General features: G+C 40.7%; 1 protein-coding gene across 37 annotated transcripts in view; it reads right to left on the reverse strand.

Moving 5' to 3' along the window:
* The window catches only part of RIMS2 (regulating synaptic membrane exocytosis 2), a 583,792-nt gene that overhangs the window by 462,374 nt on the left and 104,494 nt on the right, over window positions 1-16,924 (reverse strand). For all 37 annotated transcript variants that reach the window (XM_075825887.1, XM_075825888.1, XM_075825841.1 and 34 more), the window contains one exon: window positions 4,304-4,514. In XM_075825887.1, the coding sequence (XP_075682002.1) occupies window positions 4,304-4,514 (211 nt within the window). The remainder of the gene's footprint in view (window positions 1-4,303; window positions 4,515-16,924) is intronic.

The following is a 16,924-nucleotide window of genomic DNA, read 5'->3' on the forward strand; positions in this document are numbered from 1 at the left end:
AGTGGCTGAGATTTGCTCCGGATAACATTCACATAACAGATTCCAGACGAGCTGCAACTTAAGTGCGAAGAGCAGGGCTGTGTACGTCATACGGAACCACTCATGTGTTGAAGCTTGTGATTTGGGAGATATTTAATATAGCTGCTAATTGAATTAGATCCCAAACTACGTATTATGTACCGTATATCCATATTTAGTATATCCATATTTAGCCTATTGTTATTTCTTTGTGACCCTGTGTTCATTCATCATTTCTCATTAGGCAAAATGGAAGAGACTCTAAAATTTGCATCCGGATATTCGATAATCAATAAGTTTACCAATTTTACCAAATCAATAAGTTTACCAAAACACTAAAGAGCACCAGGATTATTAACCTCCGAAACACCCTAGACAGGGATATTAATCTCTGAACCTGTCACATTCAACATGAAGTCTGATCTGCTGGCAGTATGTTATAGAGCAGGGGGAGCTGAGCAGTTTGATATAAAGTTTTGTGGGAAATGATTCAGTATAACTTGCATTTTATTCTTTTTTTTCATGTATTTAAATCCCTGCTCATTCTGCACTTAGAAGTCCAGTGGGCGGTCCTACTCACTGGCAGCCACTAAATGGACCGCCCACTGGACTCCTAAATCCAGGACGAGCAGAGATTTAAATACATAAAGTTAATAAAGCACAAGTTATACTAAATCATTTGACACAAAACGATATACAGTGAAGGAAATAAGTATTTGATCCCTTGCTGATTTTGTAAGTTTGCCCACTGTCAAAGACATGAACAGTCTAGAATTTTTAGGCTAGGTTAATTTTACCAGTGAGAGATAGATTATATTAAAAAAAAAAAGAAAACCACATTGTCAAAATTATATATATTTATTTGCATTGTGCACAGAGAAATAAGTATTTGATCCCCTACCAACCATTAAGAGTTCAGCCTCCTCCAGACCAGTTACACGCTCCAAATCAACTTGGTGCCTGCATTAAAGACAGCGGTCTTACATGGTCACCTGTATAAAAGACTCCTGTCCACAGACTCAATTAATCAGTCTGACTCTAACCTCTACAACCTGGGCAAGACCAAAGAGCTTTCTAAGGATGTCATGGACAAGATCATAGACCTGCACAAGGCTGGAATGGGCTACAAAACCATAAGTAAGACGCTGGGTGAGAAGGAGACAACTGTTGGTGCAATAGTAAGAAAATGGAAGACATACAAAATGACTGTCAATCGACATTGATCTGGGGCTCCATGCAAAATCTCACCTCGTGGGGTATCCTTGATCCTGAGGAAGGTGAGAGCTCAGCCGAAAACTACACGGGGGGAACTTGTTAATGATCTCAAGGCAGCTGGGACCACAGTCACCAAGAAAACCATTGGTAACACATTACGCCGTAATGGATTCAAATCCTGCAGTGCCCGCAAGGTCCCCCTGCTCAAGAAGGCACATGTACAGGCCCATCTGAAGTTTGCAAATGAACATCTGGATGATTCTGAGAGTGATTGGGAGAAGGTGCTGTGGTCAGATGAGACTAAAATTGAGCTCTTTGGCATTAACTCAACTCGCCGTGTTTGGAGGAAGAGAAATGCTGCCTATGACCCAAAGAACACCGTCCCCACTGTCAAGCATGGAGGTGGAAACATTATGTTTTGGGGGTGTTTCTCTGCTAAGGGCACAGGACTACTTCACCGCATCAATGGGAGAATGGATGGAGCCATGTACCGTCAAATCCTGAGTGACAACCTCCTTCCCTCCACCAGGACATTAAAAATGGCTCGTGGCTGGGTCTTCCAGCATGACAATGACCCGAAACATACAGCCAAGGCAACAAAGGAGTGGCTCAAAAAGAAGCACATTAAAGGTCATGGAGCAGCCTAGCCAGTCTCCAGACCTTAATCCCATCGAAAACTTATGGAGGGAGCTGAAGATCCGAGTTGCCAAGCGACAGCCTCGAAATCTTAATGATTTACAGATGATCTGCAAAGAGGAGTGGGCCAAAATTCCATCTAACATGTGTGCAAACCTCATCATCAACTACAAAAAACGTCTGACTGCTGTGCTTGCCAACAAGGGTTTTGCCACCAAGTATTAAGTCTAGTTTGCCAAAGGGATCAAATACTTATTTCTCTGTGCACAATGCAAATAAATATATATAATTTTGACTATATGATTTTCTTTTTTTTTTAATATATAATCTATCTCTCACTGTTAAAATTAACCTAGCCTAAAAATTCTAGACTGTTCATGTCTTTGACAGTGGGCAAACTTACAAAATCAGCAAGGGATCAAATACTTATTTCCTTCACTGTATCAAACTTCTCAGCTCCTACGGCTTTATAACATGTTGCCCGCAGATTGGATAGTATGTTGAACGTGACAGGCTCCCTTTAATACCTGAAACATTATAGACCACCAGGGATAATAGCTCTGAAACACCTTAAACCACCAGGGATATTCATCTCTGAAACAGTATAAACCACCATGGATGTTAACCCCCAAATACAACAGATAGGATATCAATTTCTGAAATACTATAGACCACCAGGGATTTTACCCTTGAAACACCCTTGAACAAAATGGATATTAATATCTGATACACTATAGACCACCAGGGATATTAACCCCTGAAACACCCTTGACCTTCATAGTAAATCTGTAAAATATCATAGACCACCAGGGATCTTAACCCACAGACACGCTAGAACAGAGGGGGTAGTAATATCTTAAAGGGTAACTAAACTTTCAACAAACTTCTGACATGACGTAGTGACACGTCAGAAGTTTTGATCGGTGGGGGTCCGAGCAATGAGACCCCCACCGATCGCTAGAACGAAATAGCAGAAGTGCTCGAGTGAGCGCTGAGCCGCTTAGTTTCTTATCAGTTTTTCTCGAAAAGCCGATGTAGCAGAGTACGGACACAATAGAAAGTCTATGCGCCGTACACAGCTACATTGACCCTATATAACCTAATACTAAACTGCGTCAATGGAGCACCCACAATGGACTGAACTCTGGTAACATTCTGATATCATTAAACCAACAGAATTAGAAAATAAGTTTAGATGTGACTGAAGAAAAATTAGGCTATGTACACCATTTAAATGTTTTTATTTTTTTTAAATAAAACTGTCTATCAGTGTGATTGGTGCAACTTTCTAATTACTTTTTATTAAAAACTATTTTTACTTTTGAGATACAGCTGCTTTGTAGCCTGTATACAGAGCAGCTATATCTAGCGCTGAGACCTGAATCCGTCAGGTCAGCAGCATTGACAGGTTCAGTTTCAGCGGGTCCTGTGTGTCTCTGACCCTCAGGATCCACCTGTAATCTATTATATCTAAGTTATGAACTTACATGTGATCAGTAAGAGCTCGATCCTGCATGTCGACCTGCTGACACTGAACCCGTCAGTCCCGCTCAACTGATGAATTCAGGTCTCAGTGCTAGATACAGCTGTTTTATATACAGGATACAAAGCAGCTGTATCTCAAAAAGATAAAATAATGTTTAATAAAAAGTATTTAGAAAGTTTTATATATATATATATATATATATATATACATACATATATATATATATATATATATATATATATATATATATATTAAATAATTTCAAAGGTGTGCATAGCCTTTAAAATAAGTGCAAGTAAAGTGATGTATTTCTAAAGTTATTAACTTTAACATATAATATGAAGAGCAAAATTTTACAGGAGCTGAAAAGTTTATGGATTTTCAGACTTTTTTATGAAACACCTTAGAACCTATGATATAATACCTCTTCCAGATTTCCACTCAAGCAAGCCATGATATACAAATATTCATGTTACAGGTTACCTGTAAAAAGCTTTTAAAGCATCTGTTCACCTTTAAACACATTTTTACATTTTACATAAAGAAAAATCAAGAGAAAAAGTTGAGTAACAATGTAAATAGAATGCAGTACTGATCCTGAGTTACAGCCTGTATTGTAATCTAGAGCTGCATTCACTATTCTGTAGGCTTCAGAGCTGAAATCTCCCATCATTGCTTGCTTGCTTGCTGTGATGATTTTCATAATGTAATAATGTGGTCAGTCACCTGATTTATAAAATATAACTTTTCCACTACATGATGGGGATTTGGTCTGTTTGGGATGTGTCTGACGACCAGCTCGCTGACTGTTTCCAGTGGCGACCAGCAAAATAAAAGGATGCAGCTCTAGACTATAATACTGGCTAGAACACAACTTTTTATGTAGAATTTATATATATATATATATATATATATATATATATATATGCTCATTTTCGATTTGCTTACCTTGCTTGAGCGCAATGACACTCTCCCTCCACAACGCGCGCAGAATTTAGTTTGGCAATATGAACAGTTATGGCCGCAGCCATCTGCAAATTTTGTTTTGTGGCAGATTCCGCAAGTGGGGGCATCACCTTTCTGCTCTGTCTGCTGCTGAGCTTCTTCACCCATCTTTTTCACTTGCTCTTTGTATACTTCAAACTGCTGGTGCAATTTCCTGCACAGGAGAAAACAGAGATATGAAGAAAACTGATTAAAATTCCCGCAGATAAATCGATAAAAGTGCTTAGAAACTATATGAGACTAGACGTCAGTTAGCGTTGCAAATGTAACATTCATGCTGAAGTGAAGTGCATGCCCCCATATTAAAAAATGACCAGTCAACATTAAGTCATTGAATTGTTGTCTTCTATCCAGTCGTCTCTTAGTTTTATCTGTTTCTGGGTAAGCAGAGTGACAACCAATATGACAGTTATTCCAGCTCCCATTGACAGCCCTCTGTCCAGACTCCTATATTTAAACATACTACAGTATATATATATATATATATATATATATATATATATACACACATACATGGATCCCCAATTGCGGATCCCCATAGGTGAGTTTGGAGCGGCTGCCAGGGCCCAAAGAATAAAACCACATCACAGTTTTTTTTGCGTTTATTTTACTTGAATTGTGGCAAAAAACGTGACAAAACTGCTTTGTGTATGGAGCAGAAAGCGCCGGTGACAGGGGCCGGAAAGGCCTTAGATAGGACTCAATTATATCTGTGGCCTTTGGACGTGGATACAATTGACAGTGCTGGTGAGGCAAGGGAAGCACTAGCTCCCTTTCACGCCATTCTGCGCTTTTTTCTAAAGTAGACAGCGCGAAGACGTCATCACACCACCTGCGTCACTCTGCTGGATGAGACATGGTCAGAAGAGACCAGGCCTGCATCGCTGGAGAATGAGGACAGGTGAATGACCCGCTATCTACAGGGGATGTGTGTTGTTATATCTACAGGGGGTGTGGCACAATCTACAGGGGTGTACTGTGGCACTATCTACAGGGGGGTTACTGTGGCACTATCTACAGGGGGGTTACTGTGGCACTATCTACCGGGGGGGGGTGTATGGCACTATCTAGAGGGGTGGTGTAGCACTATCTACAGGGGGATGTGGCACTATCTATGGGGTTTGTGGCACTATCAGCAGGGAAATGTGTGGCACTATCTACGGGGTGTGGCACTATCTACAGGGGGTGTGTGGCACTATTTACAGAGGGCTCTATCTAAAGAGGGCTCTATGGGGCACGTTCTACAGGGGGGTACTGTGGCATTATCTATGGGGAGATACTGTGGCACTATCTACAGGGGTGTGTGTGGCACTATGTACAGGGGGTGGGTGTGGCACTATCAGCAGGGAAATGTGTGGCGCTATCTACAGGGGTGGTACTATCTACAGGGGGCTGTGTGGCAGTATTTACAGGGGGCTCTATGGCACCAATATCTACAGGGGGCTCTGAGAGGCACTATCTACAGGGGGCACTATGAGTGGCGCTATCTACAGGGGGCATTCTGAGTGGCACTTTCAACAGGGGTGCACTGTGTGTGTGGTGCTTTACAGTGTTTGATACAATTGTATTTAAGGGCATGGTGTATGGTACTATTATATTTAGGGGAATAGTGTGTGACACCATTAGAATTTTTTCTTTGTTTATAGGTGCGTAAATGTTGGAAAATTGTCAAATTCTGCAGAAATGTGTGGTGGCCGGGATATGTCGTCATGAGGCATGGCCCGTATGTAGAAGAAAAGAGAAAAAGAATGACTAGAATCTGAGAAGATATCACATGTAAGTCACTGGATTTATAGAGAATCTGTCACCTCTCCTGACACGTCTATTATTGGACATCCTTGTATTTCACAAAAAGTCACAAGGGGAATCGTAACACCTATTTTTCAATGCTAGCACAAGGCGCGGCAGGGTGGCGGTGGTGGTGAAGGGGGGCCCAAGTTTGGGGAACAGCCCAGAGCCTATGGTCTACTTAATCCGCCACTGGGACACCCAGCTATTAGTGGACCCATTAAAGGGTTGTTCCGACACTTTTATATTTTGTGGCATCATCATTTGTAGTGTAATGTATATTACAATCACTTCCATTTTGTTGAGGGCCTCTATTCACGGATCCCCTGCACAGTCACGTGATCTCTTTCTAGTGACTGTGATGTCACGAACGTCAGTCACATGGTTTACAGCCAGTGAAAGCACTGCCCCTATGTACGGTACGTCACCGATGATCCGGCCTACAAAGGAGGGCTATCTCCCAGAGCTACTCCGCTTGTGCTGCAGTAGCTCTAACGCAATGTCCCATAGGAGTAAACTACATGGGAGTGCAGTGGGCGGGTGTAGATGATGGGAACGCAACAGTGCAATGCTACACGGAAGTGAAGGAAGCTGCTCTAGCAACACACCCATGACAGGAAAGTACAGCAGGAAAACAAACGGCGTGCTCCGGAGATAAAGGGAACGGAAAAATGAACAAGACATGAGAAAAGGTATTTAAATATCTTTTATTTTTAACATAAAACAACATTTGTAGTGAAATTTGGACATTTTCAAATCCTAGATAACGTTTAAAGGATAGGATCATCTTTAATCACTATTTTAATTTTATTGTTTATACCAAAAAGGTTATCAAAACTAAATTTATGTACCAAAAGGGAGGTGGAGGGCAGATATGATATAGTTATCTAAATATGTATACAGACATTATAAAAACCAATGCAATAACATTTTTGTTTTTTGCGGATTTTACAGAGAACAGGGTCACTGCTTGCGGTAAATAAAGTGCAATTTTGGCACAAAGTTCTGAAGCATAACATTACTGTCCAAACCATAAAGTTATGGAAACTGCGCCCACTGGATTATTACAGATAAAAAGTTGAGTAAAAATATTATATTACTTGTATTATCATCAAGAGCTACGTTTACAATTCTGCTGGTCTTCATTGGAAACAGTCAGCAAGTTTGTCAACAGATACAATGCTAACAGCTTAGGCCCTGTTCACATCTGCATCGTGGGTTACTGTTGTTCCCCTCCGTCAGAGGGAAAACCGGAAGCGACGGTTCTTTCTGGTAATCTTTGCCGGATCTGCGACGGGGGCCCCCCAACAGAGCCACCAACGCATATGTGAACAGGGCCTTAGCTGAGCTCCTACATTACAGTGTAAAGACGACACCTCCCAGACTGAACGTCCCGCCGACTGTTAAAGAAGTGGTAAAAATAGAGCAGCGTAAACATGGAATAGGTTGCACATTTTTGCACAAATAAGGAGTGCGTCAAAATTTGCTGCTTTTTCAGCCACAGTACTGGCATACAGACCTTACCAATGATAAAAGATACAATTCTGGTTGACTGAAGCCACCACTAGGGGGAGCTTATTGCATAAAGGTTTATTATTGAGTTCCATTAATTACCAGTTTGTAGTAAGATCTAAGCTCTTTCTGATAGTAGCTCAGACTCCTATAAATATATATGACGGAAATAATGAGCACAAAATTTTAGATCTATTTAGATTAAAAAACAGGTGTTCAAGGGTGGACATTCACTGTAAAGTTCACATGTAAGTTCACTTTGAAACTACACTTAAAGGGAATATATAACCTATTTTTTTTAAACCAGAAGGTGAATCATATTCTTTTTTTCTAATCTATTTTTATTTTTTGATTGTATATTGTATTATTCTATTTTCTGTACATTATTATGGGGCAGGCATCTTGCCTGAGCTGCTTTTAACAGCATTTAGAAATATGCTTTACAGCAGCCACGTCGACCACAGGAACGAGAGGGGACGCATTGACTTCTATGGGAGAGTGTTGTGGGCATGCTCTGTGACCTGTGCAGAGGTCATTGTGTAGGAAGGGATAGGAGGGGAAGCTATGTCTATCGCCTATTGTTAATGGTGGATCCTGTGTTAGGTATATATAGGTGCCACCTTTTATTGTAATCCTGCCTGTGATGATAATGAGATGACTGCTGGGGAGTGATCTTTACAGAACAGGAAGTGTCCGTCTATTATGAGCCTTAGTGGTCAGAGTGAAAACTGCAAGATTTCAGGATTATTTTTTTAATATAGATAATGACATTGAAAAAAAAAAAATAATTAAACAAAAATTCTTAAAAAACGATAAAAACTTGATTTAACAATAGGTCATTTTCTGATGACACATTCCCTTTCAGAAAAAATGTATAAATTGCTTGAATAGCGATTTCCAATAGTGATAATTGGAATATCTCCCTTTGACCTTCATATAATAACCTGTAGGGCTGGTTTCCTTGTGATTTCCTTCAGAATCTGTGAGCAGACTATAGATTGTAGACTGCTTAGCGGGTCGCAAGGAAGAAATTACAAGGAGCTCCAAATCTAAAGTATATCATTTAGAAAAGTGCAGCTTGCAATAAGAAATGCAAATATCATGTTCTGTCCTTGTTTGGTAGGAAGGCATAGGGAATGTAAGTGCAGCTTGCCATAAGAATCTCGTAATTGATCACATCTAAGTTATGATCGATAGCAGCTCGATCCTGCGTGTCGGAGACACAAAGGACCCGCTGACACTGAACCGGTCAGTCCCGCGGACCTGACACATTCAGCTCTTAGCACACAATACAGCTGCTCTGTATACAGTATACAAAGCAGCTGTACCCCAAAAAGTAAAAATCATTTTTAATAAAAAGTATTTTGAAAGTTGCACCAATCCCAATGAGTACCCCCCCTTATGAGTAGAAATAGGGAGGATTTCTCCAGCTCACCTTGTGGAAGTTGCGTATTTTGTGGATGGTAGTCTTGGCGCTCGGATCCTCGTGGTGGCACACGGAAAAACTTGTTGTTTTGTAGGAAGGGATAGTTGGATCCAGCGCTGACAGAAGTTAAAAGGAAACTTTTTCCAAGTTTTATTAGTTCTTGGTTAAAAGAAGGTATTCATTAGCGTATGTGGTATATATTGCAATGATAGGTTTGAAGGTAGGTAGCCTACGCGTTTCGGATGGTGTCTCCGTCCTTATTCATGGCTTAGAATGAGCATTCTAAGCCATGAATAAGGACGGAGACACCATCCGAAACGCGTAGGCTACCTACCTTCAAACCTATCATTGCAATATATACCACATACGCTAATGAATACCTTCTTTTAACCAAGAACTAATAAAACTTGGAAAAAGTTTCCTTTTAACTTCTGTCAGCGCTGGATCCAACTATCCCTACCCCCCTTATGCAGTGTGGCCCCTGCTAGGATAATTAAACACACACATCTATAGGAGTGCAGTCTCCTAGATTTCAGTTCAGGGACCGCAGTGTGAAGGCGAGTGTATTACAAAGATTATGCTAATTTGCCATATTAGTTAACTATAGTTGCCACCATATGCTTGGCTCCTTATGCAGCTACCCACATCTATATATATATATATATATATATATATATATATATATATATATATATATATATATATACATACCTAATGGTGCACCTTTCATTTCTCTATGCCTGCACACTTTCTTCTTTCTCAGTCTTTCCCTTTCTGATCCAAAGTCAAAAGACTTCTTACTAAATAATCTATCACTTTACTCCCCAGGGAAAAGGTCACAATTAATATGTGGCTTCCTACGTGGTGTTTGATGTATAATTGACACTTATGGCGCTGGTACATTTACTTCCTTCCAGTGAATAATATACAGGAATATACAAGATTAGATTACTTCTATACAGATGGCCATTTAAAGGGACCAACATAAAAATGTAAAGACGAGTGGCCATAATATAGTAGATTAGAAAGCACCCAAATGTATAAATCCATAATCCCTACATTAGGTTTATAACAGGTGTAACTTTCATCTGCTGATATCTTTGTCTTCGTACATAGAAAATAGTCAGCACAGGGGGGGTAAAAATGTCCATAAACATGAGATCCCACCAACTATTACTGTTTAGGTGAAAAAATATATGGGAAAGTAAGGATATTTTCTGTGTGATCCTATTGCTTCCTCTAAAATATGCAGACTAGTGGTTGGTAGATATACATGCTGTTTATGCCGATACTCCCTGCAGCGCCCCTTATAGGGACAACTAAGAAGAACACTTCCATTATCCGTGTATGGTGGTGGTGATGAAGCTGTGTGCATTTTTATTCAGGCTCAATATGGAAGGGTTATTTAACCAATATATGACACTATTATTTGGGGATCATACCATATTGATACGGTTAGTAAGTTTTCAGATACTTTAGAATTGTAAAGTTAATTAAAAAAAGTTAACATTTTCACAAAACCATCATTGCTATCCGGTGGAGGACACTTATATAAGGTCAGTGCCCAGGAACATACTGGTATGTGTACTCTAACCAGAATAGGAGCAGAATCACCCCTTTTTTTTAAAGGGGTTGTCTGGGCATGGGGCGGTTTTTTATACTGATGACCTATCCAAAGGATAGGTCATCAATATATGATCGCTGAGGGTCCGACACCCGGACCTATCCTGTGGATAGGTCATCAGTATGAAAAACCACCCCATGCCCAGACAACCCCTTTAAGATTATATTTTAGGGCATATGGACATCATAGGCAGTAATCCCCTCTATGGCTCAAAACAAAAAGCGCCTCTGTAAGAGTGGCTCCCGTTCTGGCAGACTCGAGCCGTATCTGGCAAAATCAGCTGTTTGCCGGTTGTGCCGGGAACACGACCAGCTGATTGCCGCAGCATCTCCTTTTGAAAGACACAACCCCTTTAACAACTACTAGTTCTGCAGATGAACCACAACTAGGTAACAGCAGATCTACAGCTTTAGTCTGGACGTAGACACATTGTGCGAAATATATGAACAGATTTACGCCAGTATTCGCGCATGCCATAGATTCACTAAAATTTTGAACTTTTTACTTTTCTTTTAAGAGTGTGCACCTCTTAATATATTTGGAGCATTTTCCACAGACGTACATTAGTTAAAGACTGGCGTTTGACACGCCAGTCCTAATATAATTTCCTTATTGGGTAAGGTTTATCAAATCTAGTGCCAATATGAACCAATCAGATTCCAGCTCTCATTTTATATAGACATTTTGGAAAATAATAGCGGCAACTTAACTGGCTCTAATTCTCCTTTGAACTTGTTTTACTTGGCCAAAACTGGGAATGGATGGAAGAAAAACGAAACGTAAAAAAAAACTGCACAAAAATTTCTGCACAGCTCTATGTAATGATTCTTTCAGACTCTGAATTTGATAAGCCATGGAAAGCTCGTATGCCATCATAGTCTTTAATTTATGAGTTTTTCTCCTATCACAGGGTAGTTGAGTATTTGGAGAACTTCCCTCCCTCTCACCCTTCCTCTTTTCCCTTAATCCCCCCCCCCCCTCTTTCTTTTCTCTCCTCTTTTCTTCTTCTTCGGACTTTGGGTTCCTCACTTACATTGTCAAATACCAATATTACAACATAGATGTCCTTATTACTTTTATAAGTTTGAGAAACTGGATGCTAGATATTATCAAATTGTAATGATGTTTCCAATGTAGACTGAACTGATACTTATTTGTTCCACTTCTGTCCAATGTTTCTGGACAATTGTTCTTGACTTTGTTTTGATTTGGAAAAACGTAATAAAAAACCTGCGAGAACGAATTCTGGAATAATGAACATTGACCTTTTTCTAGATCTTTATTTGCTGTCGGTGAATATTTTTGTTCACATCCAAAGGGTGAAAACCGTACAGATCTAATACTTCTCACAGCAGGGAGTTCGCTACAGTTAGGGCACGTTCAGACGTGGCGGAGTTTTTCCGCTGCAAATGTTGGTGCAGATTTAGGGTAATTACGCAACGAATCTGCAGCAACATTTGCATATTTGACAGGTAATTCAGAAGTTGTAGAAGGAGGGAAAATTTTGCACCGCAGCCTATGGTCCGCAGCGGAGTTTTCCGCAACATCTGAACTAACTTGCCTAAAAATGTATTGAAACAAATGTAAAAAACGGCCGCTGGAGAATTCCACTGCGGACTATCCGCAGCAGAATTCCACAGCAATTCCGCCACGTCTGAACCTGCCCTTAGGGCTCATGCACACGACCGTTTGTTTTCTTCAGTGTCCTATCCGTTTTTTTGGGCGATAGCATATTGAACCATTCATTTCCATAAGGGCCTGTTCACATCCATGTTTGGTTTCCTTTGATGGGTTCCGTCAGACTTTTCCATTGGAGGAACCAGTCAACGGAAAGGCAAACAGAAACCATAGCTTTCGTTGGCATTACCATTGATTTGAATGGTAATGCTTCAGTTGCTAATGGTTTCCGTTTGTCTCCGTTCCGCAAGGTTTCCATTTTTTTGGACGGAATCAATAGCGCAGTCGACTACTCTATTGATTCCGTCAAAAAAAACGGAAACCTTACGGAACGGAGACAAACGTATAGGTTTGAAAAAAATGGACAGCGCACAGAAGTCACTAGTAACCATGTTTTGCTGCTGCAAACAGGCACCCGTCGTGTGCATGAGCCCTTAAAGTCAGTCTATATAATCCTCTGTGAGGATATATCTGTTAGGCCCCATGCACACGATCGTGCCCGTAATTACGGTCTGTGATTACGGGCACAGCCAGCCGCGGACAGTCATCCGCATTTGCGGACTGTGCTCCCATTATAAAATATTGGAGCACAGTCCGTAAAAGAATTTTTTACGGAAAGTTTCTATGGCACAGAAGGTGTCCGGTGGCCATAGAAAGGAATGGGTCCGTAATTATGGACCGTAATTATGGTCTTTTACATGGGGCCTAATACAGTGCTGTATGGAGGTACAATATGGTGACACACAACTCTGTGTGTCTCCATATAGCCTTCATGCAGAAGGCTCTGCCTTAGATCTGTTCAGGATTTTACAGCCTCCTAATGTCAACAAGAAAGTTTCCATACACTGACAACAATCAGAGATCTTAAAAATAGCAGGTATTGAAGCAGAAAGTATATTCGGTAAAGTAACACAGTTATCACAATTGATTTTCGAAAAGAAAACGATAATCTTGAACTTGTGGCAGAAATAAGCGATCCATTCGGATATATTTTACAGCCCGATTCCCGAGGGAACTTCTTCAGGAGATGTCGCCGCTTGTTTCACCCCTGCCGGCATTTGTACTTATTCTTAACAAGTAATGTGGCAAACAGTGGCTGTAGTCTATCAAACAGAACAACCGGACCCGTGTATGACAACAGACACTTATCCTCCTAGTCCTTTTTTTTTTCTTATTAAAAAGGAAAGCCACAAGGTTACGAAACGGCAGCATCACAACAGTAAAAGGATACAACAGTCTAAATAATGTAAAGTGTTCATAAATGTTGTACACCCTGCAGACTGAACTTATCCTAATCTCAAAATAGTGATGTCACGAGGTCTCCAGTTACGGTGCCAAGCAAGAATGACACATGCTTAAGCGTCCACTTCACCCGCTGCCACCACCGCGTTAGAAAAAAAACCCAAAACACATAAAAATAACAATGACCCCTATGTCTGATGCATACATTTCTTCAAATTGGAGTTATTTGACAGGTGCAGAACATTGTGTCTGTGTATATGTCAAGGCAGCGTGTTGTACTTTGATGGCTCATGCAATTAAAGTAATTTGAGTGACTTGTCAGAAACATTATCCCTGCTCGTGAGGATCTTCCTAGGTGTAATCATATTTCGATGTACTTAACAGCCAACTTGGGAAGTAGCTATTTTTAGGAGTCTGTACTGAAAAGGCAGCGCAATATACATAAAAGGTAAAGAAAGGATCCATCAAAAAAACAATACCAAGAGTACCAGCGACCAGCTGCTTAGAAATTAAAAAAATATCCAATGGAAATGTATTTTATTAGCATGCATACCAGTACAAGGACAAAGATAGATGTACAAATATAGATATAATTCAATTAATGGGCATAGCAATAGGGGTTGCAGAGGACCTGGAGCCCTAAGGTGCCCATTGACGCCTCCTTCCCAGCCAAATAAGAAGACATGGTTACTTTAAATGGCCGGCCCCCGTACAGACTTTGCAACAGGAGCAACAAGTTATACGCTATCTGGCAAAAAGTATGTATACACCTGACTATCACACCTATATGAGCTTGTCAGACAAAAATAATGGGCGTTAATATGGGTTTGTGCCCCATTTTGCTGCTTTAATAGACTCCATTCTTCTAGGAAAGTTTTCCACAAGATTTTGGTGTGTGTCTGTGGGAATTTGGACCCATTCATCCTAAAGGAATTAGTGGTGAGATACTGATGTTGGAGGAGAGGTGTTGGATGGGGTTGAGGTCAGGGCTCTGTGCGGGCCAGCATGTCGTTATGGACCTTGGGCACTGGGCACAGTCATGCTGAAACAGAAAGGGGCCGAACCCCAAACTGTTACCACAAAGTTGGAAGCATATAAATGTGTAAAATGTCCTTGTATGCTGTAGCATTAACATTACCCTTCACTGGAAATAAGGGGCCCAAACCCTGAAAAACAGCCCCCGACCATTATTCCTCCTCCATCAAATTTTACTGTAGACACTATGCATTCCAGCAGGTAACGCTCTCCTGGCATCCGCTAGACTGCCAGATAGCGAAACCTGATTCATCACTCCACAGACCATGTTTCCACTTCTCCAGAGTCCAGTGACGACGTGCTTTACACCTCCCCAGCCGACGCTTGGCATTGTGCATAGTGATCTTAGGCTTGTGTGCAGCGACCACGGAAATCTATTTCATGAAGCTCCGGACGCACAGTTCTGGTGCTGATGTCACTTCCAAAGGCGGTGTGAATCTTTGTAGTGAGTGATATAACAGAGGATAGGTGATTATTACAAGTCATGTGAGTCAGCACTCGTCGGTCCCGCTCTGTGAGTTTGCGCGGTCCATTGCTTTGTGTTCGAGCTGTTGTTACTTCTAGGCGCATCCACAATAATAGTAATTATAGTTGACCGGGGCAGATCAAACCGGTGAAAAACTGGTGTCATCCTATGACAGTGTCACGTTTAACCCTTGTGCTCCGAGCCGGATTCGTGAGGTCAGCGGGACTGACGGCTTCGGTGACCACAGTATATGCGTGTCTCTGACACGCAGAATCCACCTGGTATTGGTCACATCGACGTTCATGTACCACTGACCTCACGGATTCAGCTCTGAGTTTAAGATACAGTTTCTATGTATCCTGGATACATAGAAGCTGTATCTTAAAAAGTTAAACATTATTTTTATAAAAAAAAATTAAAAAGTTGTCTGAAATCCTATAATACATGGTTACAAAAAAAAAAAAAAGTGCTCACAGGTTTACATAGCCTTTAAGGGTTAAGAAACTTCCAAAATTCTGTTTTGAATACTCTGAGGGGTGCAGTTTTTAAAATGGGGCGATTTATAGGTACTTTCTAACATATAGACCCCTCAAAGACACTTTAGAAGTGAATTGGTCCCTAAAATATTTTATTTTGGAAATGTTCTTGAAAATGTGAACATTTGCTGCTAGAGTTATAAGCCTTCTCCTAGAAAAATAAAAGGATGTTCAAAAAATGAAGCCAATATAGGAAATGTTAATTAGTAACTATTTTGGATGGCATATCTGTCTTACAAGCAGATAAATTCTAATTTAGAAAAATAACTACATTTCGGTGTTTTCACAAATTTACACTGAATGTATTGACCAAATTTTACCACTAGCATAAAGTACAATGTGTCACAACAAAACAATCTCAGAATCACTTGGATAAGTAAAAACAAATAACAAAGTTATAACCACATAAAGTGACACGTCAGATTTGAAATATTAGGCTCTGTCAGGAAGGTCAAAACTGGCTGCCATGGCAAGGTGTTAAAGGGGTTTTCCAGCCCCATAAAATTGATAACCTATCCTTGGGATAGGCCATCGATATGTGATCGGTCGAAGTCCGACTCCCGGCACCCCCGTCGATCAACTGTTTTGAAGGGGCTGCTGCGTTCGCACGAGCGCTGCTTCCCCTTTACTTCCACTGCTCCCACTGTGAATTGCTGACACACTTGTAGCGGCGGTTCATAGATTTACAATCTTCCCTCATTTCCTTCAGTAGGGAATGTCCGACGCTACAAGTGTGTCGACGATTCGCAGTACGAGCAGTGGAAATGAAGGGAAAGCAGTGCTCGTACGAGCGTTGCCGCCCCTTCAAAACAGCTGATCAGCGGGGGTGCCGGGAGTCGGACCTCGACCGATCACATTTTGATGGCCTGTCCTGAGTATAGGCCACCAAGTTTATGGGACTGAAAAGCCCCTTTAAAGTCACTGAGCTCTTTAATATGACCCATGCTACTACCAAGTTTGTCTATGGAGATCTAGAAACTCTAACCAAAGTAGAATGCTTTACCAGTAAAACTATTCATTTTCTTTTTGTTATAATTTTATGTAAAACATTATTTAATTAGCTAATATATAAATTACTTTTGCTATCTATTCACATATCGTCAACTTTTTTTTAGTTACTCCTTCTGGAGTGAGATTTTAATTTACAGGATAGCAATCTCTAGGTGACGCTGCAGGGAGAATATTATTCCTTCTCAAGGAATTCTATTTGCATAATTTAAAGTGAATGTCCAACCTTGAAAACCCGGTTACTTTTATC

This window comes from Rhinoderma darwinii, chromosome 5 (assembly GCF_050947455.1).
Source record: "Rhinoderma darwinii isolate aRhiDar2 chromosome 5, aRhiDar2.hap1, whole genome shotgun sequence".
Taxonomy (NCBI): domain Eukaryota; kingdom Metazoa; phylum Chordata; class Amphibia; order Anura; family Rhinodermatidae; genus Rhinoderma; species Rhinoderma darwinii.